This window comes from Balaenoptera acutorostrata, chromosome 16 (assembly GCF_949987535.1).
Source record: "Balaenoptera acutorostrata chromosome 16, mBalAcu1.1, whole genome shotgun sequence".
NCBI lineage: Eukaryota > Metazoa > Chordata > Mammalia > Artiodactyla > Balaenopteridae > Balaenoptera > Balaenoptera acutorostrata.
This window is the reverse complement of record NC_080079.1, coordinates 32,244,695-32,268,998: the sequence shown is the minus strand read 5'-3', so window position 1 is coordinate 32,268,998 and position 24,304 is coordinate 32,244,695. Positions and strand designations below refer to the sequence as shown.

The following is a 24,304-nucleotide window of genomic DNA, read 5'->3' as shown; positions in this document are numbered from 1 at the left end:
TGTGATTAAGTGACTCTAAGGTCCCTGAGATTCCATGTTATCATGAAACTCCTCCCACACAGTTTCTTTTATTAATTATAAAATAATATCTGAATGCATTCTTGTAAAAGAGCCAAATAATCCAGAAGTATACAAACCAAACCATGAGGTTGCCCCCCACCCCGTGCTTCCTTTCTCAGAGTGCAAGGGCACTCATCAAAACTTCTTTACAAATTCCTATCTATTTGTACCTCTAGGAATTTAAACTCATGGCCCTCTGGACTGAGTGGGCTTGTGTGCCTTTCCCAGTGGGAGCCGATCTGGCTGAGACCCTTTGGCCATACAGAAGCTTAGTATCTGCCAGGCCCCCCTGGGTCCAGCCAGACCCTCTGTCCCTGTCTCTTCTGATCTACCCCAGAATCTGACACAAAGTTGGGCTCAGTCTGGCAGTGAAACTCCCCACCTTAGCTCTCTCCCTTCTTTCCGGCCTCTGTCTTTGGTCAGTTGTCCTAATAGCAGCTCACACTAAGGCCAGTCATTCGAAGCATAACAAGTATGGCTTTTCTGCCTACGTGAAGACATGCCAGGGACAAAGTCTGCACTGTGAATTTAGGCTGGTCCAACTCAGAAGCCCACCCTGAATAGCACTCTAAAAATGAGGACAACCCACTCTCAGCGGACACCCTCCCATCTGGCTCCTTATGACTCTGCTTCTCATTCTGCCTCCACCATGGTGGACATTTCTGTGCCAAACGAGTCCCCATGTCCATTGTCCTAACACTGATGCCATTGGTCCTCTATATGACGTTAATCTTCCCTGGTCATCCTGAGAGATCTACCTCTGGTGACCAATCCTGAGTGAACTGACTTTTCTCCTTATGCCGCCTGCCCACCTTCTCTCACTCAAAGGTCCACCTGCCTTTTCATCGATGAGTTCAAGCACTGTTCATCTCCCCAAATAAATACATGTTCATCATAGAGAAATTAGAAAATATAGCTAAACCAAGAACAAAAACAACAGAATAAATTTTAAAAAATATTCCATCATCCTGAAATAACCACTGTGTGTTATTTATTTATATTTCTTGTTTTACTTAATATATATATTGTAGATCACAAAATGGTTTCTTCCAGTCAAATCCAGGCTGCACAATGTTTTCAGTAACTTTGTTTTGGGTAATTTGAGTCAGGATATTTACTGTTCAGTTTGCCACACTCCCTGCCACTTCTTACTTTATTATACCAGCCCCATCTCACTCATTTACACCTTATACCCGAAGGCATCTGGTTTTGCAACACCTGCATCGATATACAAGTGTATTTTTGTTAAAACGGAATCCTACTGCATATCCTATTTTGCAACACCTTTTGTGTAGCAATGTACAATGAACATCTTTCTGTATCAGTAAATAGTCCCCTCTAACTTTATTTTTAATGGCTGGATAGTTTTCCATTGAAAAGATGTATTATAATTTATTCACCTAACCCCTACTGTTGAATATTTAAATTGTTTTCAATGTTTCCTGCTTCACTGAACATCCCTGTAGCGAGAGCTTTGCACACTTCCTTAATTAGTTCCCTAGGATAAATTCTAAGAAGTGGAACGGCTGGGTCAAAGAGGATTCGCAGTTTTAAAAGCTTTTAACATGTGCGGCCAAATGGAGTGTTCAGAGTTTTACAATGACACCGACCCGTGAGAGCTTCCTGTGACTGGCGGGATGGACCCTTCCAAATATTAACAGCATCGCAGAGAGCATCTGAGCACTCCTCTCTTAAAGCTTTCTGAAGTCAACTCACCCAACAGGGGGGCTTTTCTCCAATAACCATCCCGGACCTCCACGTAGTCGTACCAGCACAGGCGGCTTTTAAACAAATCCATGGATGTGAAGTTTAAGACGATCTGCAAAGAGTTACCGTAAAGTGAGTTTTGGCAGCCAAGCCTGAGGGGTTTTGAAGATACGTCTGGCATAGCGGTGTTCTCACGTTACCCTTTAGCATACAGAGCTCTCAGACCACAGTAGGAGTGTCCTCTCAAAGGCACATTCACAGGAAACCTCATGACATTCAATAATAAACCTTAAACAGGATGGGGACTAAACAGAGGAGATGGGTTCTTTGGTTCTGTCTTGGGAATAACTTGGGCTTTTGAAGTCACTTGGTGGTTTATAGAAAGCAAGATGCATTAAAAAGACTGGTCGGGATGCGTTGAGACTGGGGATTTGGAAGGAGGTAAGAGGTCAATGGAGTTTAGAGATACGAAAAGATCTTAAAACATCATCAATCATTCCAAAGGGTTTGGGGTGAGCCCGAGTGCATCCGAGCACCTCTGTGATCAGTGTTCCCCTGGCCATGACCTCACTCTTCTGACGTGTGGTGTGTCTAATAGCCTTCCTACAGTTAGTCCGTTCATTCATTTATTCATTCATTCCACCATTGTTAGTTGACCACCTACTGTGTGCCAGTCTGTGTTGGCCAATCAAGATAGAAAGATCAGTAAGACAGAGTACTTGCCTTTAAGGAGCTCAGAGAATGAGGGAAGGGCAGATGTGCCAAGCCAATTAGAACACTATGGAATAAATGCTGAGGAGAAAGGGATGGACAGAAAGGCATTCTGGAGCCCCAAGGAAGGAGAACTAGATTCTGCCCGGGAGAATCTGGAGAAGGCTTCTCGGAGGAGGTGGCATTTAACCTAAGGAGAATAGGGGTCCAGGGGCCAGAGAAGGAGGGCCAGACAGAATTTTGATGCAAGGGACTGACACGAGCAGAGCAAGGAGATGTCTGGGGAGCCCCACTGTGCATCCAGCAGGGTCGTTGTGCGCGTGTCTGGAATGAGGAGGCAGAAGAGGTGAGGAGAAGGAGTGAAGGCTGGGGAGGTGGGTTCAGGGGGACTGGGAAGGAAGGTTTCCAGTCCCTCTGGACACAGTTGAGGCCATTCAGTGGTGCCCCTGCCCACAAGCAGTGGAGGGGGTGGGGTGGCCCTACAGACTTGGCACACAGGTGCTGCACCCCTTCCAACTCAGACGGCCCAGACCGAGGTCAGGTTTGCCCTCTCCCTTCACCCCCCTTCAAGCCCCACCATGCGTGGAGCCCGGGATTGTCTGGCTGCAGCTCCCAGGTGGGCTCCCTGCCTGTCCTCGGCGTGTACCTTGCCCGCCATCTCTCAGCTCTTTCGCTCTCCAGAGTCCCCTGAAGCGCCCTGCCCCAGCTCCTGCACCTCTGACCCTATCTATGGCTTTTCCCACTTGGGGGGACCTTGCTATCGGGCAGTTCATCTTTTTCTAGCATCTTCACTCTCCTCCCTCCGCTGGCCACTTTCTTTTTTATTCTTACAGCCCCGGGTCCCACTGTCTCTAAGTAAACCCCTTAGGCTGGAGGGCTGCGGGTCAAAGTTTGCAGTGCCCTCCCGGCCACATCGAAAGGACTTAGTTCTTTGTTCTTGTTCTCTGGCCCCTCTGCTTTGAACCTCTCCTCTCTGGTTTCCACCACACTCTGTCCACTGTTCTCTCTCCTCAGCTGGCTCCCGTCCTCCCTGCTCCCCATTAACTGTAAGGACACCTCAAAAGAAAGCATTGCCCTCCCAGCTTCCCTGTCTGTAGGTGACACCCTCGCCCTGATCACTGAGGTGCTGTACCTTGGGGTTAGCTCTCCTTGGCCTCTATTGTTTATCCCAGTGCTGACGGACTTTCTTCCTTCGAGATGTCTGAGTTCCCGCTCCAGGTCAGTCTCGCTGCCCCTTCAACAGCCCTGCCTGCGTTCCTGCTGAGATGATTCTGGAACCCCTCCCTGCTGTGCCCCCGTCCATTCTGCACACTAGGTCTTCTGGATCAATCTTACACTTACAACTCACGTTTACCAGATCCCTCCTGTGCTCAGAAAACTTCAGCAGCTCCCTATGCCCTCGTCTCATAAATTAAACTCTGATTACTTTCCAGAGCCTCCAGCACCCATCCTATGTGACCTTATTTCCGGGTGCACCCTGATATATCCGTGCTAATAGGACCCTCCCATGCCTGGATAGGGGGCCCCTCCCTCCCCCTTGAGTCCTTCCCTGATTTCCCAGATGGACATGATCTTTCCCTCTTTGGAACTCCTCCCTCCCTATCTTAGAGTGATTCTAGAGCAGGCGTTTTAGAGGCAGGCAGATCTGGATTTCCTCCCAGCTCTACCCTTCCTGGCTCTGGAATCTTGGGAAAATACTTGTCCTCTTGGGCCTTTAGCTTCCTCATCTGTAAAGAAACATGTACACCATTGGGTTGTTGAGGGGACTGTTGAGGAGAAACTGTATATGGCGTGTGTAGTGCTATGCCTGGCACATAATAGACACTTGATGTATGGCGATTTAAAAAATCAAGCCACACTGAATGTACACTTAATGCACCATGAACTGGACACACGAAGTGCTCTTCACACAGGCTGCCTGTCTTAAGAGTGTCCACCAGCTCCCTTGTTCAGGTCTTAGGACAAGGAGCACTGTCTTCCACAAAGCCCTGTGATCTCCTAGGAAATGAAGTCAGTACCAGAAAATAACTGGCCAGCTTACCTCCTGTGTTGCAGTGTGTGTGTGTGTGTGTGTGTGTTTGTGTGTGTGTGTGTGTGTGTGTGTGTGTGATGTCACTTTTCTTTCAACCTGCTTGTGGATTAGAATCACCTCAGAAGTTAAAAAGATACAATGCCAAGCAAATGTCCCTCCTTCAGTTAAATCAGACTCCCTAGGGGTGAAGGGAGGACCCCCCAACTAAACTCTAAGTCTCTTGAAGACAGGGGTTGTACCTTAGATCTCTTTCGTCTCTCCCACGGTGCTAGAATTCAGGTGGACGGGCTCAGTAATCCTTGCTAACTGGTTGCAATATAATTCTTTAGCCTTTGCTTTTTAAAATTTCAGAAAGGAAATGTTATTACAACTTCCTTGGTAACACATTCACGATCTGAATGAACGGATAATTATTCAGGCTAATTATTTAAGTATGTTAGTGAACCATAAAGACCATAGGGGAAGAGGTGATGAACAAGAGGTGAAACTCAAATCAATCAAGCTTGCTGATGACCAGCAGCTCTGGGGAAGGCTGGGTGAAGCAGAAGTTGAAATAATTGGTGCTGGAATTTCAATGTTATATTCTCCCTGCCCCCAGTCAGCAATAATAATTAAGGCTTGGTGAATCTCATGCAGTTCAAACATATCAGAGAGCCTCTGCTATTCAGGGCAATTCAACAATTTAGGGATTGCCAGATCCCTTCCTCCTCCTCCTCCTTCTTCCCTCCCATGGACGCCTCCTGCAGGTACAGGGACCTCATCTGCCCGAGGCAGACAGGTCTGAAGTTTCTCAGGCTCACGATGACAACCACACGGTCATAAATGCTTAGAGCCAGAGGAAGGATGTGTGCGTGTGGCTGTTGTGTGTGTGCGTGTGTGTGTGTGTATGTGTGCATGTGAGTCTGTGTGTATGAATGCATGTTCAAATGTCTATCAGCCTGTCCCCTTTGTGCAATAATTTAGGATGATAGTTAAGCATTCAGGCTCTCAGAGTCAAATTGCCTGGGGTCAAATCCCAATACAACAAACTGAGTAGCCTCAGGCGAGTCCATTTCCTTAACTGCAAAGTGAGTGTGGTAATAGCGCCAATCACATGAAGCTGTTGTGAGGATTAAATGAGAGACTCCACACGATATGCTGAGAATAGCACCCAGCCTGTAGAAAATGCTCACAATGGTCTAAGCCATTGTTTCTCTCTAGTTATCACAGTATATTTAACTTAACATTTAAGTGGACATTTTTTTATAGTGATGAGTTAGGAATATCTGAAGATTGGCTACAGGCACCTGAAAATCCAACACCTCCCACTGCACACCCTCCTGTAAGTTTTCCATTCAGCCGCTCATCCATGTACACATCCATTCAACAAGTAATACTTATTGTATGACTCTGTGCCATGGGCTGTGTTGGGTGCTGAGGTGAACCACGTCTGTACGCAGTGAGCTTAGGGTCTAGAAAGGGGACGGCCAAACAGCCAGCAGTCACGATACTGTGAGACAAGCCACGACAGGTATGACCGCAGGGAGCTAGACCCAAGGGGCAGAGATGCAAAAGTAGCTGCATCTAGGTTGGGACAACATGAAGAACCCTTGGGTTTGTAGTGAAGTGTAGGGAAAAATACAAGCTTCGAGGTGCAGAAGCCCCAGTTCCCAGTTCTATATCTTCCTCTGAATGTGGGCAATTTTTAAAATGTCTGGGCCTCGGATTCCTTGTTCAAATAATGGATATAAGGAGATGAACCCTGCAGAAGGGTTAAGAATATACCACCCTTGGACCAGGGCAAAAGAGGCCCCTGACCTGGGCTCAAGTTTAGAGGGTCATGGAATCTTCAGAACCAAAGGAATGTGCCTATACAGAGTTTTCCCAGCTCCCAGACTGCACCTCAGGAGCCCAGGACCTTGGAATTCCCTGCCCAAATAGCCCTGAGGCCACTTCCAGGTGTACAAGGACCTCTGCCCTGGATCCATCCTCCCGAGGGTGGACAGCACACCTGGCCAGTCCACCTCCACTGGAGAGGGGGCCAAGGAACAGCTGTTTGCAAGGTAGGAGTGGAGGGTGCTTGGGATTGTGGGCTGGGGGTTGCCTTGGGTGCTCCTAGATGGAGCTGGGGCTGGGAAGAGGAAGAGGGGCCAGCCGTGGGTGCGGGCTAGCTCTCCCTGTAGTGCCACCTTCCAGAACAGCACTCCGAGGTGTCAAGAAATTCTAAATTGGATCCTCGCCTTCCAGGGCATCCTGATGGTGTATTCATCAAGGTAGGAGGGTGGCACCTACTTTGTTTTACATACTGTGAGCTTGATTTATAACCCCTGCAGACATTTAGTACATAGGCCTCCATTTGTATGGGGGAGGCTGGTGGGAAAGTCCAGAAATCATGAACGTTAAGCAAGCTTGCCCAGTGACTGGCACATAGTAGGTGCTCATAACATAACAGCTATTATTATTACTATTAATAATAATACTAGTCCCTCATGCCTCACCCAACTCAAAGAATGCGCTGTCATTTCCTGAGGTGGTTTCATACCTACCTTTTCCCCTGGAGTGACCGATATCCTCCAGACACAGTGGGAATAAGAAGGGTAGCCATTCGGGAAACCGGGTGCGGAAAAGTTTCCCGTCGTGTCCTGCAGGGTCTCCCCACACGCTGCACAAGCAAAACAAAACGTGTGATCCGGGCATGTGCACACACTCCCCGCCCATGCAGCCCCCTGGACAGGGCTGCTGAGCAAATTCACCCCTTTACCAGCCAAAGCTCTCAGAACACCTTGGCAAAAAGCATGTCAGGCAGATTGACATTTTTCTGGCCAAATGTCAATAAAATAAAAGCAAATAAATGTCAATAAAAGCAAAAATCGGGCCTGGGGGCCAAAGAGTAACACCCCAGGGGTTTCTTCTGAGGCTCTCAGGATTGAGTGCAACCTAGAGGTTTGCATCTCAGCTCTCTAGCCAGCTGTTTGGTGGTGGGCAAATGTCCCAGCCTTGCTGGGCCTCAGTTTTCTTTTCTGTGAAATGGGTGGGACCTACCTAGAGGGTTAATGAAACCATCTGCATTACATGAAATGGCTCAGTGCAGTGCTCAGCACACTGTGAGTTCCCCCCTACATAGCAGCCGTTATAATTACTGCTAATAACATCTGTGGCAGAGAGAATACAAAAGTGCAAGCACATGGAGCAAAAAGAAAATGCTTTGAAATTTATTTCAGCTGTTAGTTGGAATCTTGTCTCTTCTTTTTCTGCTACCCACCTCTGAAAGAGCTACGGGATAGTCAAGAAAACAGAGGAAAATGACCGGAAGCACAGGAAGCTGGAATATTCTAGAGTAGGCTATTCTGCCCTTGAATGTTTGAGGGTTGCCTGGAGTCTAGAACCTAGTCCTATGTATGTGAAAAATATTTCCCCTAATTTGTCCTCAAAAGAAAAGGTATCTCTATGCGTAAGCTTGGAAGCTGCAGCTTTTGTATCCTCTCGTCTCTAGGGATTCAGACCCCAAAGACAGGTACATTGGTTTGCTGAGTGCCCCTCCCTTCATGGGGCCACCTCCAAAGTGTGGGAAACACGCTTCCTTACACTTCCTTCCCTACATGCAATTCAGCCTCTGCGCGGCAACCACCTTTTCCTTCAGTTACTACTTGAAACTATTTGAAGATGCAGTTTTTGGAGCTGCAGGAAGGAAGAGCTCGAGAACGGCCCATATCGGCCTCAGGAAATCCTGGATATTGGGGCTTCAATATCACGTTACCGAACAACTGCCAGGCATCATGAGGATTATGCCCAGCAGTGAACACCCCCAAGGGTTCCATGGAAATTATTTTAGAATAATCATCAACATTCTCCAAGAACATATACATTACTGTATGGCTCCATGGTATTTACCAGCTGCTTCCAATCCTTTTGGGAAGTAAGAAGCATATACATTATAACTAAATAAATACTATGGCATTTCCCAGGGAACGCTATAAGGTTTCTCTTTCAATTCAGCAAGGTTATATGATACGTGTATCCTGTATTTCAGCCCTAACATGCCCCCAGATGACTAATAGCTGGATGGACTTATTTCCCAGAGTGTCATGATGGAGCAGTCCCACACGGTCCTTTGAGCACCCCGTCCTTTGCACACGAGCTGGGGCAGCCAGAGACCTTTTCTGTGCAGGTGCAGGACACAGATGGTCGGGGGGGTCTCCCAGAACCGCGGCCTGGAGGGAAGCAGTGCCAGCATTGCGGTCCTTTAGGGGTCGAGTATGGTTGTCGCTTTGTGAGTGAGTGTGTCCTGCCGGCAGTGTCGTTTGAAAAAAAGCTGATAGTCTAATTTTCTAAGATGGCCCCTATTTCAAATATTCTGTCCCATGAACAAACCATGTGCTTGGTCTGGGAGTTTGGAAAAGGTTGCTGGACCTTTTGGTAATGGAATTTCCTTCTTCCCCCCAAACCACCAAATCGCCTTCTCTCCCATCACTGGTAAAAACTTGGCTGCTGTAAAGGAGCGCTTTACACTGAAGCTCAGCAGCTTAAAGGGGCCAACGTGAGCTCCCCCTGGGAGGCAAGGGGGGCAGGGGTGACAATGCTGAAGCCAATGAGATGGAAGCAAAGAGGGCAAAGTCAAGGGGCAGGGGGTCTTGAACTGGCAGAGAAGCAGACATCTGCTTGGATCCAGTGTACCGTCCCATCTCCAATGGCAGAATACTGGCCACTGACTAGCACCCTGGATGGCTAGGAGAGCCCAAGACCACAGAAATGAGCTCATTTACAGCACTGAGATGCCCTCTGCCTTCCAGCATTTGGGAAGCTGGCTTCCACCCTTTCAAAAACATTCTCCTTCACTCTTTGCCTTTCTGCAAAACCTGGGGTTCTTGTTTTACCAAACCCACATGCCCTACTCCCATAGAAAGGAGAGTGCTTTTACCCTTATGGGAGGCACACCGCATTGGACTCCTGTTCACTACCGCTCCACTATGCTTTCTTCCTCTTCTGAACGTCAGGGCTTTGCCGGAGAATTCCATAGCTTCCCACAAGTTAAGCTGTGGGCTCTAAGACCTATTATTTGCTTCACCACCTGCAGTCACTCCACCGCTGGGCTTTCTGCACTGTCCAGCACCTCAGCACACCAGGAATGACAACTGCCAATGGGGAGACTCTTCGTGTCCCCCAAGGTGTCTTCCCAGCACCAGGGATGTTTGCCCGTGGTGGTTGAGTTGAGTTGTCTCCGTGGTGCTATGGAGGCCCTGGAACCCCTGCGAGTTACAGTTACCTGGGCATTTGTACAGCTTCCTGGCTTGAGCTATGTCTCCCTGACTGAGCCGCACACGCTGGCCGATGGTTGGCCTGATGCCATTGTCGTCTCGACGGGGGAGGATGGTGTCTAAGAAAACTCCTCTACAGGAAGAAAGGAGAGAGCGAGAAAGGAGAACGAAAAGTCAAGGCTGTCAACCTGTCCGTGTGGGGATTTAGAGTCTTCATTTCCTTGCCCACAACCCCATGAACATTCCTACCCCCTGGCCTGCTCGCCCCAGGCTGACATGACTCATGACGTTGCCTCCCCTTGTGCTGGCATGTTAGCATTCCATTTCTTCAGCTGCCGGCTCCCTTTCCAATGGGAAAATGACTCTGCCAAGTTTAAAAATATGCCCTAGCCCAGTGGCCCTGAGGGCTTCCTTACTGAAGTGTACCAAGCATCTCCACAAAGGCCCTGACAGGTCCAGGCCCCAGGGCCCCCCACTGCACAGCTGCAGGGAGCACCATTCAGAGAGACAACTGTGTGAGTGGCGCCCTCTGGAGTTGTGCGATGGGCAGCTCCCAACATGGGTAAGTCTTGGAGAGGCTCCAGAGAAAGCTTGGGAACCAGTACAGTGTGAGGTTCTCAGGGGCTGGTCAGCAAGCGCTGGTTGATGAGTTGGTGAATAAAGCAGTTCAGAGTTTGGGGGCCTTGCTGGCAAGAGGGATAATCAGATGGAAAACGGGATGAATGCAAAGAACAGGAGGTAGTCAAGAGAGCTCTGGCCTAGAGATTTCTGTGTAAGGCCTCACTGCCACCTGTAAGGCCTCACTTGCCTCGGACAAGTCCCTTCCCTCCCTGAGCCTCAGTTCACCCCTATGAACAGTAAGAGATTGGCCTAGATGGTCGTGGCAGCCCCTTCTAACTTTCACATCTCATTCAGCTCCAATGGGAGCGAAACCTAAAAGGAGCAAAGCAGACAAATGTCCACCAGGATGCCAGGCTGGGTACTGGCTCTATTCACATCTCCATTTGGTGGGTGTGGTTTACCCCCTGCCTGATCCTCCCACTCTGCTTCCAGACCCCCAACCTGGGACCTCTCCCGGAGGGTAGGACCTTCCCTTGAAATGACACCTTCTCCAGTTACCACCCTATTCCTTTCTGTCCCTTCTTAACCAAGTTTCTGGAAAGAATTGTCTCCATTCTCTGTCTGGCTGCCTACCTCTCCTTCACTCCTCAATCCAACTGCGATCTGACCACGCCAGCAATGGTCCCCAGTCCCCGACCAACTGGCAAGTCAGATGGACCCTTGCCAATGCTCACCTGCCCTCTCTGCAGCACCACCCCTTTGCTGGCCCTTCCTCTCTTGGACTCTCTTCTCCCTGGTTCCCAGGCACTGCTCTCTCTGAGCCGTAAGTTAGGATCTCCTTCTTCTGCTTCCCAGGAGTGCTATCCCTAGGGTTCTGCCCTCTTCCTCTTCTGTCCTCTCTCCTCTCTCTTGCTCCACTTGCTTCCCTGGGTTTTAACTGACACTTACAGGCTGACAGCTAATTCTCCGATTCCAACTCTAGAACCATCTGCTAAGACAGAAGTCTGGTGACCCCTCCACTGCACTGTCCTATGGAGCTCTTATAGCCAACTCATTCAAAACCTAATGCATTCCGTCCTCCTGCTCCTTCCATGAACCTGTCTCCTGAGACTGAATCTGAAGGTGCCCTTGGCTCTGTCTTCTTCCTGCCATTCCCTTGTCAAAACCGGGAACCAGGGCCTGTCCATGGCACCCTCTATACAGCCCTTGAATCTATGCCTTCCTCCTCATTCCAGACCACTGGTTTAGCGATCAGCATCTCCTTCCTGAACTCTCTTTCCAGTAGCTTCTCAACTGGCCTCCCCCCTGTAGACTCTGCCACCTCTGCTCTACCCTCCACAATGCCGCAACATGATCATCCTGAAAGGTAAGGACAGGCATGTGCTCGCTCTGCTTACGGGCCTTCTCCGACTTCCGATCACCACCTGGATCTCCAGGCCTGTGGCTCGCTGGCTTCTGCCTTTCTCTCCTGACACCTCCACCTCACTCGTTATCATAAGCAAGCTAGTACTCCTGCTAGCCCCGAAAATGCCCTTAAACAAGCTGTCCTCTGCCAAGGCTGCCCATCCCCCATCTTCTTGACCACTACCAAACTCCTGTCCATTCTCCAAAACCCCATCAGATGGCTTTCCCTCTTAAAAGTCTTCCCAAGCCCTTTCTATCCCTCCCATCCTGAGTGAACCACTCTTTCCTCTGGGCCTTATTCGCCTAATACGATATGATTCTTCTTATCATACTGTATTGTCTTTTTTGGGGTGATGATAATTGTCTTTTCTACTAAACAATAAGTTTCTTCAGCAGAGAGACTGGGTCCTTCGTCTCTATGCCCTCAGGGACCAAAGCGTAGCCGACTCAAAAAATGCTTCTTGAATTAAGTTACGCAGCCAAGATAGGACACTGGCATCAAATGATTTTGCAAAATAATTATTTATACTCAAAAGGAAATGCAAAAATGCTTGTTACCTAGTTATTAGCTGCTCTTTCCTTTTTCTTCTCTTTCTCTCTCAAACATTTCCTTTTCCCTAAATTCTGCACTACCTTGGAAAATATATATCATCCCTAGTTCCTCCTTTTTGTTTGTGTATATACTTTTCCCCTAAACCAGATCTCAAGCTCATTTTCTTTCCTATATTAGCACACCAGAGCCTAGATTGCCTGCCGATGTCCTTTTCAGCACCGCTCTCCCCAACATTTAACCACCTGGCCTGTCTCTCTCTAATTCCCATCGCCTCATCTCTGGGTCCTTCAGAGAAACTTTTGTGGAATCTTTGGTCTCCCTCAGTGACCTCACCAAGTTTGAAACCACAAGTGATAACTCTACATAAAATTCTAAATTCAATCACATGTGAATCTTAAAAATGGGTACTTCTGCCCTAACATAAAATGTGTTCACTTGTAATCGTTTTCTTGATTCTCCTGGAGAAAGACATTTTGCTGCATGAAATGCAAGGCTCAGTACAATCTCTTGGCAACTCAGGCTAAATGACCATGCGGAAGCCCACACAGTGTAGGCAGCTCAGGCAGCAGCCTGCTGCGTGGAGAGTGTGCGCTCACACCCGCTGTGCGTTCACAGGACCTTCCTATGTACCAGGCCCTGCCTGGACCCTTTAAATGCACCATCTCATTTAATCCTCATAAACACCCTAGATGTTTATGCAGGTGCCGTTGTTATTAGGGGTCCTCTCTACGGTGAGAAAACCAAGCCTGCGGAGCCTAAGGAACTCACCCGAGTAGAAAGTTAGTGATGGGGAGCCAGCCCTGAACTGAACGCAGGCAGGCCTGGAACCTGCCTCCTAGCATCTACCTCCCTCCAGCCAGTGTTTCCCACTGCCCAAGAAACAGGTCTTAATGTCTGTTAGGTACATGGTAGAGTTAGGAAGCTTGGAAACCTCTAAAACCAAAGCAGGAGGAAGAACCTGGGCTCACACTCGGACAGCTCTGCGAGCTGAGACTCCCTCCCCTGCACACCCCTGAGCCGCCAGCGCAGCGGTGGGCTGTGGAAGAAAGATGTTTACTACAAGAGACATCCCTATATAAACCGCTGCAGTTACATCTCCCCTTTTATGTAGGACACTCTTAGCATGGACATTCTGCTAAACTAAGAAAGGGTTTGGCAGATGCCCTTAGGGAATAAAACTGTCAGCTCTGAGTTCTCCAAACAAAGAAGCCCCTGTCCCAGAGAACAGTCTCCTCATCTCCTGGACCCCTGCCCAACAAAACCTCCCGAGACATCACTCCCCAGAGCCCGGGTCCAACCATGGGGAGGAGGGAGGGACTGCAATAAACTAGAGGGAATAAAGTTGGAAGGAGACAGCTCAATCGTAAAGACACACGAAGATTGGGTTTCCCATCAGCAGGAATAGCACTTGCCTCTGAGATGAGCAAATGTTCTATAGGCCATTTTCTGCTCTTTTACAGAATCAAAGACAATGTGCAGGCCAGCTCCAGGGGATATGTGACCGAGAGTAATGACATGGAACTCAGGAGAGGGAAAATCTTACAAAAAGTACACAGTTAAAGACTCCACTGATAAATGCCCCCAATGAACAAAGTAGTTTTCTGAAAATCCATGCAGAAAATTGGCATAGGGGACAATGCTACAAAACAGATTTGCCAAAACCGTTCTCAACTCTGGGGCAGGGGTGTGAAGGTAGCTGCAGTGGATTGTTAAAATAACAAGTCATGCATCCTAACATCCGTATCCCTCTGCAACACGAAGTTGCAACTCCTCTCATTAAGAGGTAGAATCTCTTTCTTCATCACTTGAATCTGGGCTGGTCCTGTGCCTTGCTCTGGCCAACAGAATGTGACAGAGGTGATGTCATGCACATTCTAAAGCCTGGGTCTTAAGAGTCTTAATGAGTATTGCTGTGGGAGCAATCCCAGGCAAGACCAGAGAAGAACGAATCAGAATGACCCACAATGTCATAAAAAATAAGTTTTTATGAACTGTTAAGTTTGGGGGTAGATTGTTGTACAGCAATAGATAACATCATGGTAGCAGAAGGGGACGTCTGCCGCCCTTTGACACCTTCAGGGAAGCTGCTCCTCTCCTAACTAGCCACCCATCACACCCATGTGCTGCTCCCTTGCCAATCTCCCTTCTAGGTGGACTTTTGATGGGGAACTGTTATTTCATGGGTTTGGTCCATGGGTTTCCACTGGTCTGTGCTGATAAAATGCTTCACGCTGACAACCGTGTTAAAATGGTTATCTCCTGAGGGGCAAAAGGGATGGCATTACGGGTTAGAAGTCAGAAAAAAAAAAAAAAGAATTTTTTTTTCTTTAAAGACAAGAAAAGAAATGTTGGTGCCAGAAGATAGTCTGTCTGCACTCTTGCCTCGGCCTCTGGTTTCAGAGTTTTGCACAGTTACTGGTACATCGCAGGCATGGAGAAGGCAATGCAGTTTCTACATCCCATTAGTAGTAATTTATCCAAAATTTCTTACATAATAGAAACTTGTAGATTCTTCTTAATGAAGTGACCACTGTAACTGCATGTGGAAAGAACTGCAATGAGACGATGGACATCTCTTCCCTCACCTAGTCCCCAGCACTGCAGATCTCCTGTCTCCTTCGACTCATTCATTCATTTATTTATTTGACAAATATTTATTGAACAGCTACTCTGTGCCAGGCGCTGTGTTGGGTGCTGGGGATTAGAAGAGAATGTGATAGTCTCTGTTCTCAAAGATCTCAGTCCAGTGAGGGAGAGGAGAATGCAACAGATAAATATTAATAAATAAATTTATAAGAATAATTGATAGATAAGGTATAAAGCAATATGAAGAGTTTGGACAGCTATAAAAACAAGACCCAAGGTACAAGCTTCTCACCTGGACCAACTTGACCTTGATTCCCTGAAAAAATCAATACTTTGGCTCTACTTAGCCGCCTGCAACCCCTGGGGCCGATGCGATGCGAGCTGGCTGTTCCCTACACCATTTCCCAAACCTGAACCAGTCCCACCTCCACACCCAAGCATCCCACCTCTGACATCTGCAGAGAGGCCACTTATCCTGACTCTCACACCCCCAGGGTAGGTCCCTCAAAGTCTCAGTTTCCCAGCGTGGAAGAGGAAGCCTCGGATTTCCAATATGGCAATGAGTGTGATCATATCTGTCAATCCCTCACCCATTCAGGTTAAGAAATTACAACCTGAAATGTTCGAGCTGGAAGGGGCTCAAGGAACATCTGGTCCAACTCTCTCATGAGGGAACTGAAGCCCAGGGAGGTGGCGATTTGACCCTACACACAGCTGCCCCTAATTACTGTCTGGACCTCCTTCAACAGCAAGGTACATGGGAGAACGAGGGCTAGAATCCAGCCTTTGACTCTCAGTTCAGTGGTCTCGTCACCACATCACATTGCCTTCTGTGTCTTCTGATAAAGAGCCAGGAGAAGAGTAAAGAAAACAGTGTAGGTCACTCCCATGCCAGTTGTTCAAAGATGCTGACTTTGGCCAAACTCCTCCCATTAGAGTTCTGGAGAGCCCCTGCCTGGGTGCAGGATGGCCATCCTAACAAACTCAGCTGTGTGGCCAGAGCACAGTGCCCCCATGGAACGTGGGATGCTGAGGGTTGGAGGATGTCTCCCACGGTTCTACGACCTCATCAACAGGATGCTTTCAGCAGCCGTACCCAAGAGCCAAGCAGCCTGGGTAAATAGTCTTCCTTCCACTCCCAAGAGCACTATGTCTCCTGACCTAACGGTTTCCTTTGATCTTTATGGACACAGAGACTCATGAAATGGATTGTTTCCCTCTTTGCTATGACTTGCTAGGAAGCACAGGGCAGGGTTTTCTGCCAACCCCAACAAAGGGTACATGACTTTATGGCATATATTCTGAATACCAAATTGATGCCAAGCTTCAACTTAGCCATCTACCCTTATATTTCCCTCCCGCATCCCCAAGTTTTCTCACCTAGTTTTTTTCTTGTATATATTGTGAATCACCTCAAATCTTTTTCAATGATTAACTAAATAAAAGGCAAACAAGCTGGTTTTAAGAAGAGACTGAGGGGAAAATGCCAAGAGAGAATACTTGCACTGTGTCTCCTTTAAGTCAAGAGTGGAAAGACCTACAAAACTGGGACTAGCGGGGGAAAACTTCTATATACAAAACACTTATATGATCTAGAAGCAAGGGCAATACAGAAAATACTTAACACTGGGTCCAGCACAGCACGAACTCATCAAAACAGATCCTGCTGATGCCAGCTGTAAATAACTGGTGTGACCACGCTTGAGGAAAACAGCTACCATCATGCGTGGCCAGCAGGCAGGAGACCTGGAGTTTTGTTCTCACTCCAACCCCAGCTACCTGCGTGCCCACCAGCTGGCCGGAGCCTCATTTTCTTCTAAAATGAACCCATGATTTACCACCCTCCCGGCTCTGACACAGTCTAGGTTCCAATAAACCACGCTGCTTCTAGGAGAAATGGTTAGCGTCACCGCGTTTACATCAAGGACGTACTTTAGAAGATACCACCCCCGCCACTGGAAATTTTACACAGAGCCTCTAAGTTATTATCCCAGCTAACCTCTTGATAATTTCCCTTTTCCAGTTTGCTGCTTGTGACATGAGGGCATGATGAAACACCAGCTTCACAATGGGATTCAGTCTTATTAGCGGGAACCTGATTAGATTATATTTCACTGCAGCCCAGAGGCCACTGCATTTCAAGGACAGACACGCCAACTGTGCTAGGGACATGCAGAGACCCGCTCTCCACAGACCTCCGGGAATCCGACCCAAGCCTGCGGCAGGCACAGTACAACACAGACGAGGCATAACCATAGATTCCGACCTTGAGAAGGTGTTCCGGGCGTAGTGCATGATGCTGTCAAAGTCGTACATCTCTCCCAGAGAGCTCACTTCCCCAGCTTCCATTTTTAAGAAATTATACTCCTGACCTGTGACACAACACTCTGTTAAGGCCTTTGAAAACCAAGGCAGGCACCTGAAAGGAGGCACAGGAGGGAGAAGGAGGGCCCATAGCAACTTCCGAGAGCTCTGTTAGCCCAATCAGACAAATGACAGGTTTGGTGGTGGCTCTTGTTGTTTTTAACAGATTGGAAATTTGAAACAGAACAGTACTATGTGGTCGCACCCCACCACACAGCACCCCTCCCAACAGGCCACTCAAAACTCCTAAACTCAGTTAGTAGACAGGTTAATTATCAGTTTGATTGCTCAAAAAAAATTGTTTTTAAATCTCTAATCTTGCTATTGACGGAACAAAAGAAAACAAATCCAAGAGTTAACTTCAACCCCACATTCACAATTCAGGCTCTCGAAAGCATTTTTAAGGCAACTATATTATTCAACCAGCTACTTTCATGTTCAATATGAATTTATGTATAAAACTGTTTCACAGGAGGAGGTATTTTTAAGAAATCTAGACACTATCTGCCTTGGGATAGGCAGGAATACTGTTTTTACGTGTACTGTATCTTAATTATATTTCAGTTTCAAAAATATGTTGCCTACATCAGCAAAAATGAGTCTTAGAAAAGCAACCAGGAGAACTCTTATTTTGGCTTATCAGCTTTGATGCTGCAACAGTGTTCTGGTAGATTCCGTTCCTGTTAGGAAATGGAATTGGATTTCATTGTCCTTTACAACATGGAAAGTTATTTCACTTCTGCTCTCTCCTACAAGCTCTGGCAGATGACCTCCCAGGAAGGGCCGCTGATGGACAGTGCTGGTGACAAAGGCCTCCATACTTACAAACGAGTGTTGTCTGCTCCCTGCCACCCCTCTCTTTACTCCTTCCTGACCCCACGGATGCCACCTGCCTGACCGGTGTCTTCCAGCCTCCATACAGACTCCTTACCTGGCTGGATGTTTTCTCTGATGATGGTGACGTGCTGGTCTCTGTCTGGCCGGGTGTGTTCATGCCAGAACCCGACCACGTGGCCCAGCTCGTGCGCCACAATCCCAAACTTGTCACAGTTTTTCCCAATGGATATGGCCTGCGGGCCTCCACCTCGGCGCCCAACATAGGAACAACAGCTGGACAGTTGCAGAAATACCCAGGTCAGCAGATCAGGGAATAGCAAGAGTCTAACACCCCTCCCTTGGCGGGGTGTGTGTGTGTGTCTAAAAGAAACACAGACTTGAGAGCTGAAAATGATCTCATTGTCTAACTTCCCTCTCAACGCAGAAATTCCCTCCAAAAATGGTTCTTGACCTTTATGGTGGTCTTGGATCCCCTTGAGAATCTGAATAAAGATATGGCCTCTCTTCCAGGAAAAAAGCACCTAACTTCCCCCACCCCCAAATCTCCGCTGGACCATCTCTGATGACAAGGAGGAGACAATGGTTTCTGTAAAGAATGAGTCTTGATACTATTACCAGAGGAGCCTTAGAGATGACTCCCCTTCTGGGCACAGTTAATTTTTAAAATATATATTCATTATTCCTAATATAGAAAAGTATAAAAAATAAATTAAAATGGCCCATAATCCCACCACTCAAATAACTTCTATAAAACGTTTAAAAAATACATGCCCATGTTACAAAAGATTTAAGTATTAAGGCTCCAAAGATAACCACTGTTAACAGTTTCTTGAATGTTATTCCAAAATATGTAATACATCTATGTACATATATTCTTTTAATTACAAAATACACCATGTACATTGTCCTTCATCTTGCCTTTTTTCCTACTTAATTTATAGATCTTCTTATAACAGCACATGTAGGCTTATCTAATTTTTTTCAAAGCAACATAGTATTAAAATGTATTTAATCAGTCTCCTATTAATGTACATTTAGGCTGACTCCAGTTTTTGCTATTTAAACAAAGCCTCAGGGGAGAGGGAGACAAACAACAAAATGCAAAACAAAGAAACAATTTGGGTCTTTCTTGTTTGTGGTAGGGTAAATTCCTAGCAGTGGAATTAATGGAAAAAAGAGTATGTGCGTTTGATATTTTGACAGATACTATCAAATTGCAATCCCAAAATGTTGTGTCTCTTTATATGCCCACTAATAGTATATTAAAAAGCCCTATTTCCCCACAACTGGGCCAGCACTGGTTTTGCCAAACTATCTTTGTCAATTTGATAGGTGAAAAGTGGTATTTCACTGTACTGAGGTTGAATAGTTTTTCATGTTTTATGTGACATTCATATTTTTTTCTTGTGAACTGTGAGATCACATCTTCCCCCAGTTTTGGGGGGGTTGTTCATCTTTTTATTACTGATTTGTAAGAACTCTTTGTACATTATGGGATCAGTCTTTGACTAGCAGATGTGCTACAAATATTTTTCTTGCTTTGTTATTTCTTATTTGACTTTGTTTTTTGTGTTGTTTTTGTTTTGGTTTTGCCATATAAAATTTTAAAATTTTAATGTAATGTCTTTATTTTCTTATGTCCTGTTTAGAAAGGCCATCTGCATTCCAAGATTATAAGTAAAATCCACTCTTGCTTCCTTCTAATACTTTTCAAATTTTTGTTTCTTTTTATTTTCTTTCTTTTTCTTTTCAAAATGTTTATATCTTTGATCCAGCTAGAATAATTTTTGGTATAAGAAGTGAGGCAGGGCTTCCCTGGTGGTGCAGTGGTTAAGAGTCTGCCTGCCAATTCAGGGGACACAGGTTCGAGCCCTGGTCCAGGAAGATCCCACATGCCACGGAGCAACTAAGCCTGTGCGCCACAACTACTGAGCCTGCGCTCTAGAGACCTCAAGCCACAACTACTGAGCCTGTGTGCCACAACTACTGAAGCCTGCACACCTAGAGCCCATGCTCCACAACAAGAGAAACCACTGCAATGAGAAGCCCGCGCACCACAACGAAGAGTAGCCCCTGCTCGCCGCAACTAGAGAAAGCCCGCGTGCAGCAATGAAGACCCGATACAGCCAAAAATAAATAAATTAAAAAATAAATAAATTAAAAAAAAAAGAAGTGAGGTAGGATTCCAGCTTTATTTTTTTCACAATGAGCTATTTAATTATCCCAATGTTCAAATATCCCAATTGACTAATCCATCTTTCTCTCACTCATTTAAAATGCTACCTAAATTTGTGTATAAACATATTCATTTTAAACTCTTTTGTTCCATATTATCTATTTTTTTATTGAGTTCCAAATGGTTTTAACTGTTATTATCTTCATTTGCATTTTAATATCCTATATGTTGGGATAGAACACCAAACACTCCCTTATCTCTGTCCCTGTCACTATTGTTTGTTTTCTCTCTCTCTCTTTCTCTCTCTCTCTCAGTTATTTCTACATGAAAAATTCTAATACCATTTGTTCAAGTTCTTAAAATACATGTATACACATACCCACATATACATATAAATCAGAATGGCATGAATTTATAGGTTATTTTAGGAAGTCCTGACATCTTTACTATGTTGGGCATTTCCATATCAGGAAATGGTATGCATTTTCATTTTTTCTTCTTTTTTAAGTTTCTTTAGAGTTTTGGCATTTTCTTTCTATAGGTCTGGCATATGTTTGCATTTTTGTTAAGTTTATTCTTAGATGTATTATCTACTATGTTTCTATTAAAGTTGTGATTTTCTCCATTATGAAAGTATATCAAATTACTTCATTAAAGGAAAAGTAATTAATTTTCTGTTTATTAATTTTGTGATCAGTCACTTTAATAGGGTCTCCTTTTGTTTCTGATAGTTCTTCAATTGATTTTCTGAGTTTTTTAGGCACACATTACATTAACTTCAAACAATACAAACACTGCCTTGTTCCTGCCAATATTCATTGTGTTTATCTCTCTCTCTTGTCAAATTACATTAGCTATTATTTCCAGAAAAAAATGTTAAATAATTGTGGTGATCATGAACATCTTTGACTTGTTCCTGACTCTAACAGAAATGCTTCTAGAATTATCTCTGATAAACATGAAATGTGCTTTGGGGATATATATATATATATTTGTGTGTGTGTGTGTAAGTCAAGGATCTATCCTTGACATCTCTGCTTGTACTACCTTGACTACTTTTTTAAAACAATACATGTCGAAATGTGCAGATGCCTTTTTAGCATCTATTGAGACATGAATATGGCTTATCTCCTTTGATCTATCAATATGTTGAATCATGCAAACAGATTTCCTAATGTTGAACTAGTCTTGTATTCCTTAGATAAACCTTCTTGGCAACCTACTCTTCTATTCTTTTACTGCTGTGTTCTATGTGCCAACATTTTAGTTAGAATTTTTCATGGCTGTTCGTAAGTTAGATGAGTCTACAATTTTCTTTCTTGGTGCCATCTCTTTCATTAGGGGGTAGCAATGCCATGATACTTCATTAAAAGTAAATTGGAAGAAAGTGTTCTTTTATGCTCTAAAACACTTAAATAGTACCAGAATAATCTGTTTCTTGAAGTTTTGAAAGAATTCATCTGTGAAACTCTAGATTGGAGGTGTGGGGGAGAAAGTTTTTCTGTCAATTTTCCAATTTCTTTCAAAGTTACTGGCCTGTGCCAGCCCTTTATATTTACCTTGAAGTCATTCACATTATCCAGATTTCCACATTTCTGGCCTTAGAGTTTTATAAAGTACTCTTTTATGATTCTGCTGAATCTGTGGTTATTTCCTCCTTTTGCATGTCTGATTTTGTATATTTCTGCATTGTCACTTTTTTGTCTTAGACTAACGAGTAAGTAGTTTGTCTACAGTTTTTTGTTTGTTTATTCAAAGAATTTACTCTTCAGTTTATCAGTCCTATAATGTGTTACCTTGTCCATTTTCTTGTGCTCTCATTAGGTTTGTTTTGTTGTGGTGGTGGGTTTTATGTATTTATTTATTTTGCTAATGTCTTTCAATTGAATAATTTCATTGTCATTCTTAGTGATGTGGATATCTGAGGCTGTGGTTTTCTTATGGACATAGCTTTACCCAGATCTCTTCAATTTTGAATTGTAGGGCTTTCATTATCTAGACTTCTTATCATTTTAATCCTGATTTCTTTATGATCTAAGAGTTGTAAAAAAGGGAACTTTTAACTTACCAGGTAATGCAGTAGTATTTATTCTATCTTTTGTTGTTATGTTGTTATTATGTTATTATGTCCAGTTTCACTGCTTTGCAATCAGAGAATATTTTAATGTTATCTCTGCCTTTTAGAATTCATTGAGGTGTTCTTAATACTTAACAGATGGACAATGTCTATAAACATTCAGTAGGCATTTAAAAAATGTGTTATCAGGTTATAGAATCTGATAGACCCACAGGATCAACTCTACTAATTATATTTTTCCAGTCCTCTACAAATCTCTACTTATTTTTTGGTCAACTTGACATTGATCTACTTGGGTTGACAGACATGAAATAAAGTCTTCTGCTGCTGGTGTTTCTGTCAATTTACCCTTGAAACCCCTGGGGCTTGTTTTATGACTATAAATGCTATGCTATTTGGTGCATAAAGATTTATGACTGTTATATTCTTACCGTAGTTTGAATTCTTTCTCATTATAAAGTGTCTCACCTTTTTTTCTTAGTACTTACTGACTTAAAAAAAAAAACAAAACTAAAAAAACAACAAAAAAGCCTGTCTACAACTAGAATTGTGATCCCAGCTTTATATTTGTTGGTATTTGCCTGTATGCCTTCTTACCTTTTACTTTTAAACCTTTCTGCATCATTTTCTTCAGTAGTCATCTCATGTATACAGCATGTAGTTGGGTTTAAGTTTTTGAACTAATATGGGAAACTTTTCCTTTCAGTAGGAGAGTATATCACACTTACATTTATTGGCATAACAGATAGTCATAATCCAGTCATCTTATTATTTGTTATGTTTTCTGGAGGAAGTCTGTAAGCCCATGGAGTCCACAAAATTACATGCAGAATTTTGCATATATGTACATCCATAATGAGGGAGCCCATAGCTTCATCAGATTCTCAGTGGAATCACTGGCCCCAAGGTGGTTCACAACCACTTTGTATGAAACACTCCCAATTCCTTCAACTGCTCCCATGACAGGAGATACAGACACCTTGTCATTCTGGAGTCTTCCTCTTGACCTACCTACTTTGTCCCTGGATTGTGAGTTCATTGAGGGCAAGAAGAGTTTCTGACAAATGCTGGGCTTCTATATATTACAGCATATTGGAAACACTGTTTTAGAGAGAAAATTCAAGACTCACGAGCCATCTGACTTGTCTGCCTCAGATTCCACTGAGGTGAACTTGCTTTCACTTACCCACAGGTTCTGTAACTGAACACAATAAAGCTTTCTTCATCCGTCCTCTCTATGAAGGTCACACAGGTGTGCTTTTCCCAGTGTCTCATGGCCTGCTTAAAAATGGCTCTCTGGCTTCCTGAAATGACAGGTCCATACCTTCCTTAGATGCTGGCTCACAACAAAGCATGTTCTAATGATCAAAAAAAGCTCATTTGTGTGCCCCAGAATAAAAAATGAACTAGGACTAAGGATTTCCCTAGCTAAGAATACAATATAAATTTCCTGAATTACCAAAACTTAGAGAGTAGGAGTTTGTGAATTGGGAGAGAGGGTAAAAATAGATTTTTCAAAATGTCCCCAGCTTCCCAACTTTTCGTTTGTATTGAAAGTACTTTTCTAAATTTAAAAAAATGTTACTCAGGTTATTCAATTTGGCAATTTTAGGCTCTTGAAGTAAATCACCAGCACTGCATTCCACCCTTTCATTCTATTTTATACCTATAGGTGGGTATTCCCATATGCTCTATAAATTCTATTTGCATGTACATTCATGCTACTTTTGCATTGGGGTTCAGTGTTTGCTGGGGGATCCTTTTTTTTTCAAATATAATAATCCTGTTATATCATTCTTTTTTTTTTAACATCTTTATTGGAGTATATTGCTTTACAATGGCGTGTTAGTTTCTATTGTATAACAAAGAGAATCAGCTATACATATACATATATCCCCATATCTCCTCCCTCTTGTGTCTCCCTCCCACCCTCCCTATCCCACCCATCTAGGTGGACACAAAGCACCGAGCTGATCTCCCTGTGCTATGCGGCTGCTTCCCA

At 44.8% G+C, this 24,304-nt stretch overlaps 1 protein-coding gene across 1 annotated transcript in view; it reads right to left on the bottom strand.

Moving 5' to 3' along the window:
- The window catches only part of TLL2 (tolloid like 2), a 135,743-nt gene that overhangs the window by 27,666 nt on the left and 83,773 nt on the right, over nucleotides 1-24,304 (bottom strand). The window contains exons 5-10 of the mRNA XM_007187438.2: nucleotides 23,489-23,606; nucleotides 18,144-18,322; nucleotides 17,115-17,220; nucleotides 9,753-9,877; nucleotides 7,036-7,151; nucleotides 1,777-1,879 (exon numbers count right to left, since the gene is read on the bottom strand). Of these exons, the coding sequence (XP_007187500.2) occupies nucleotides 1,777-1,879; nucleotides 7,036-7,151; nucleotides 9,753-9,877; nucleotides 17,115-17,220; nucleotides 18,144-18,322; nucleotides 23,489-23,606 (747 nt within the window). The remainder of the gene's footprint in view (nucleotides 1-1,776; nucleotides 1,880-7,035; nucleotides 7,152-9,752; nucleotides 9,878-17,114; nucleotides 17,221-18,143; nucleotides 18,323-23,488; nucleotides 23,607-24,304) is intronic.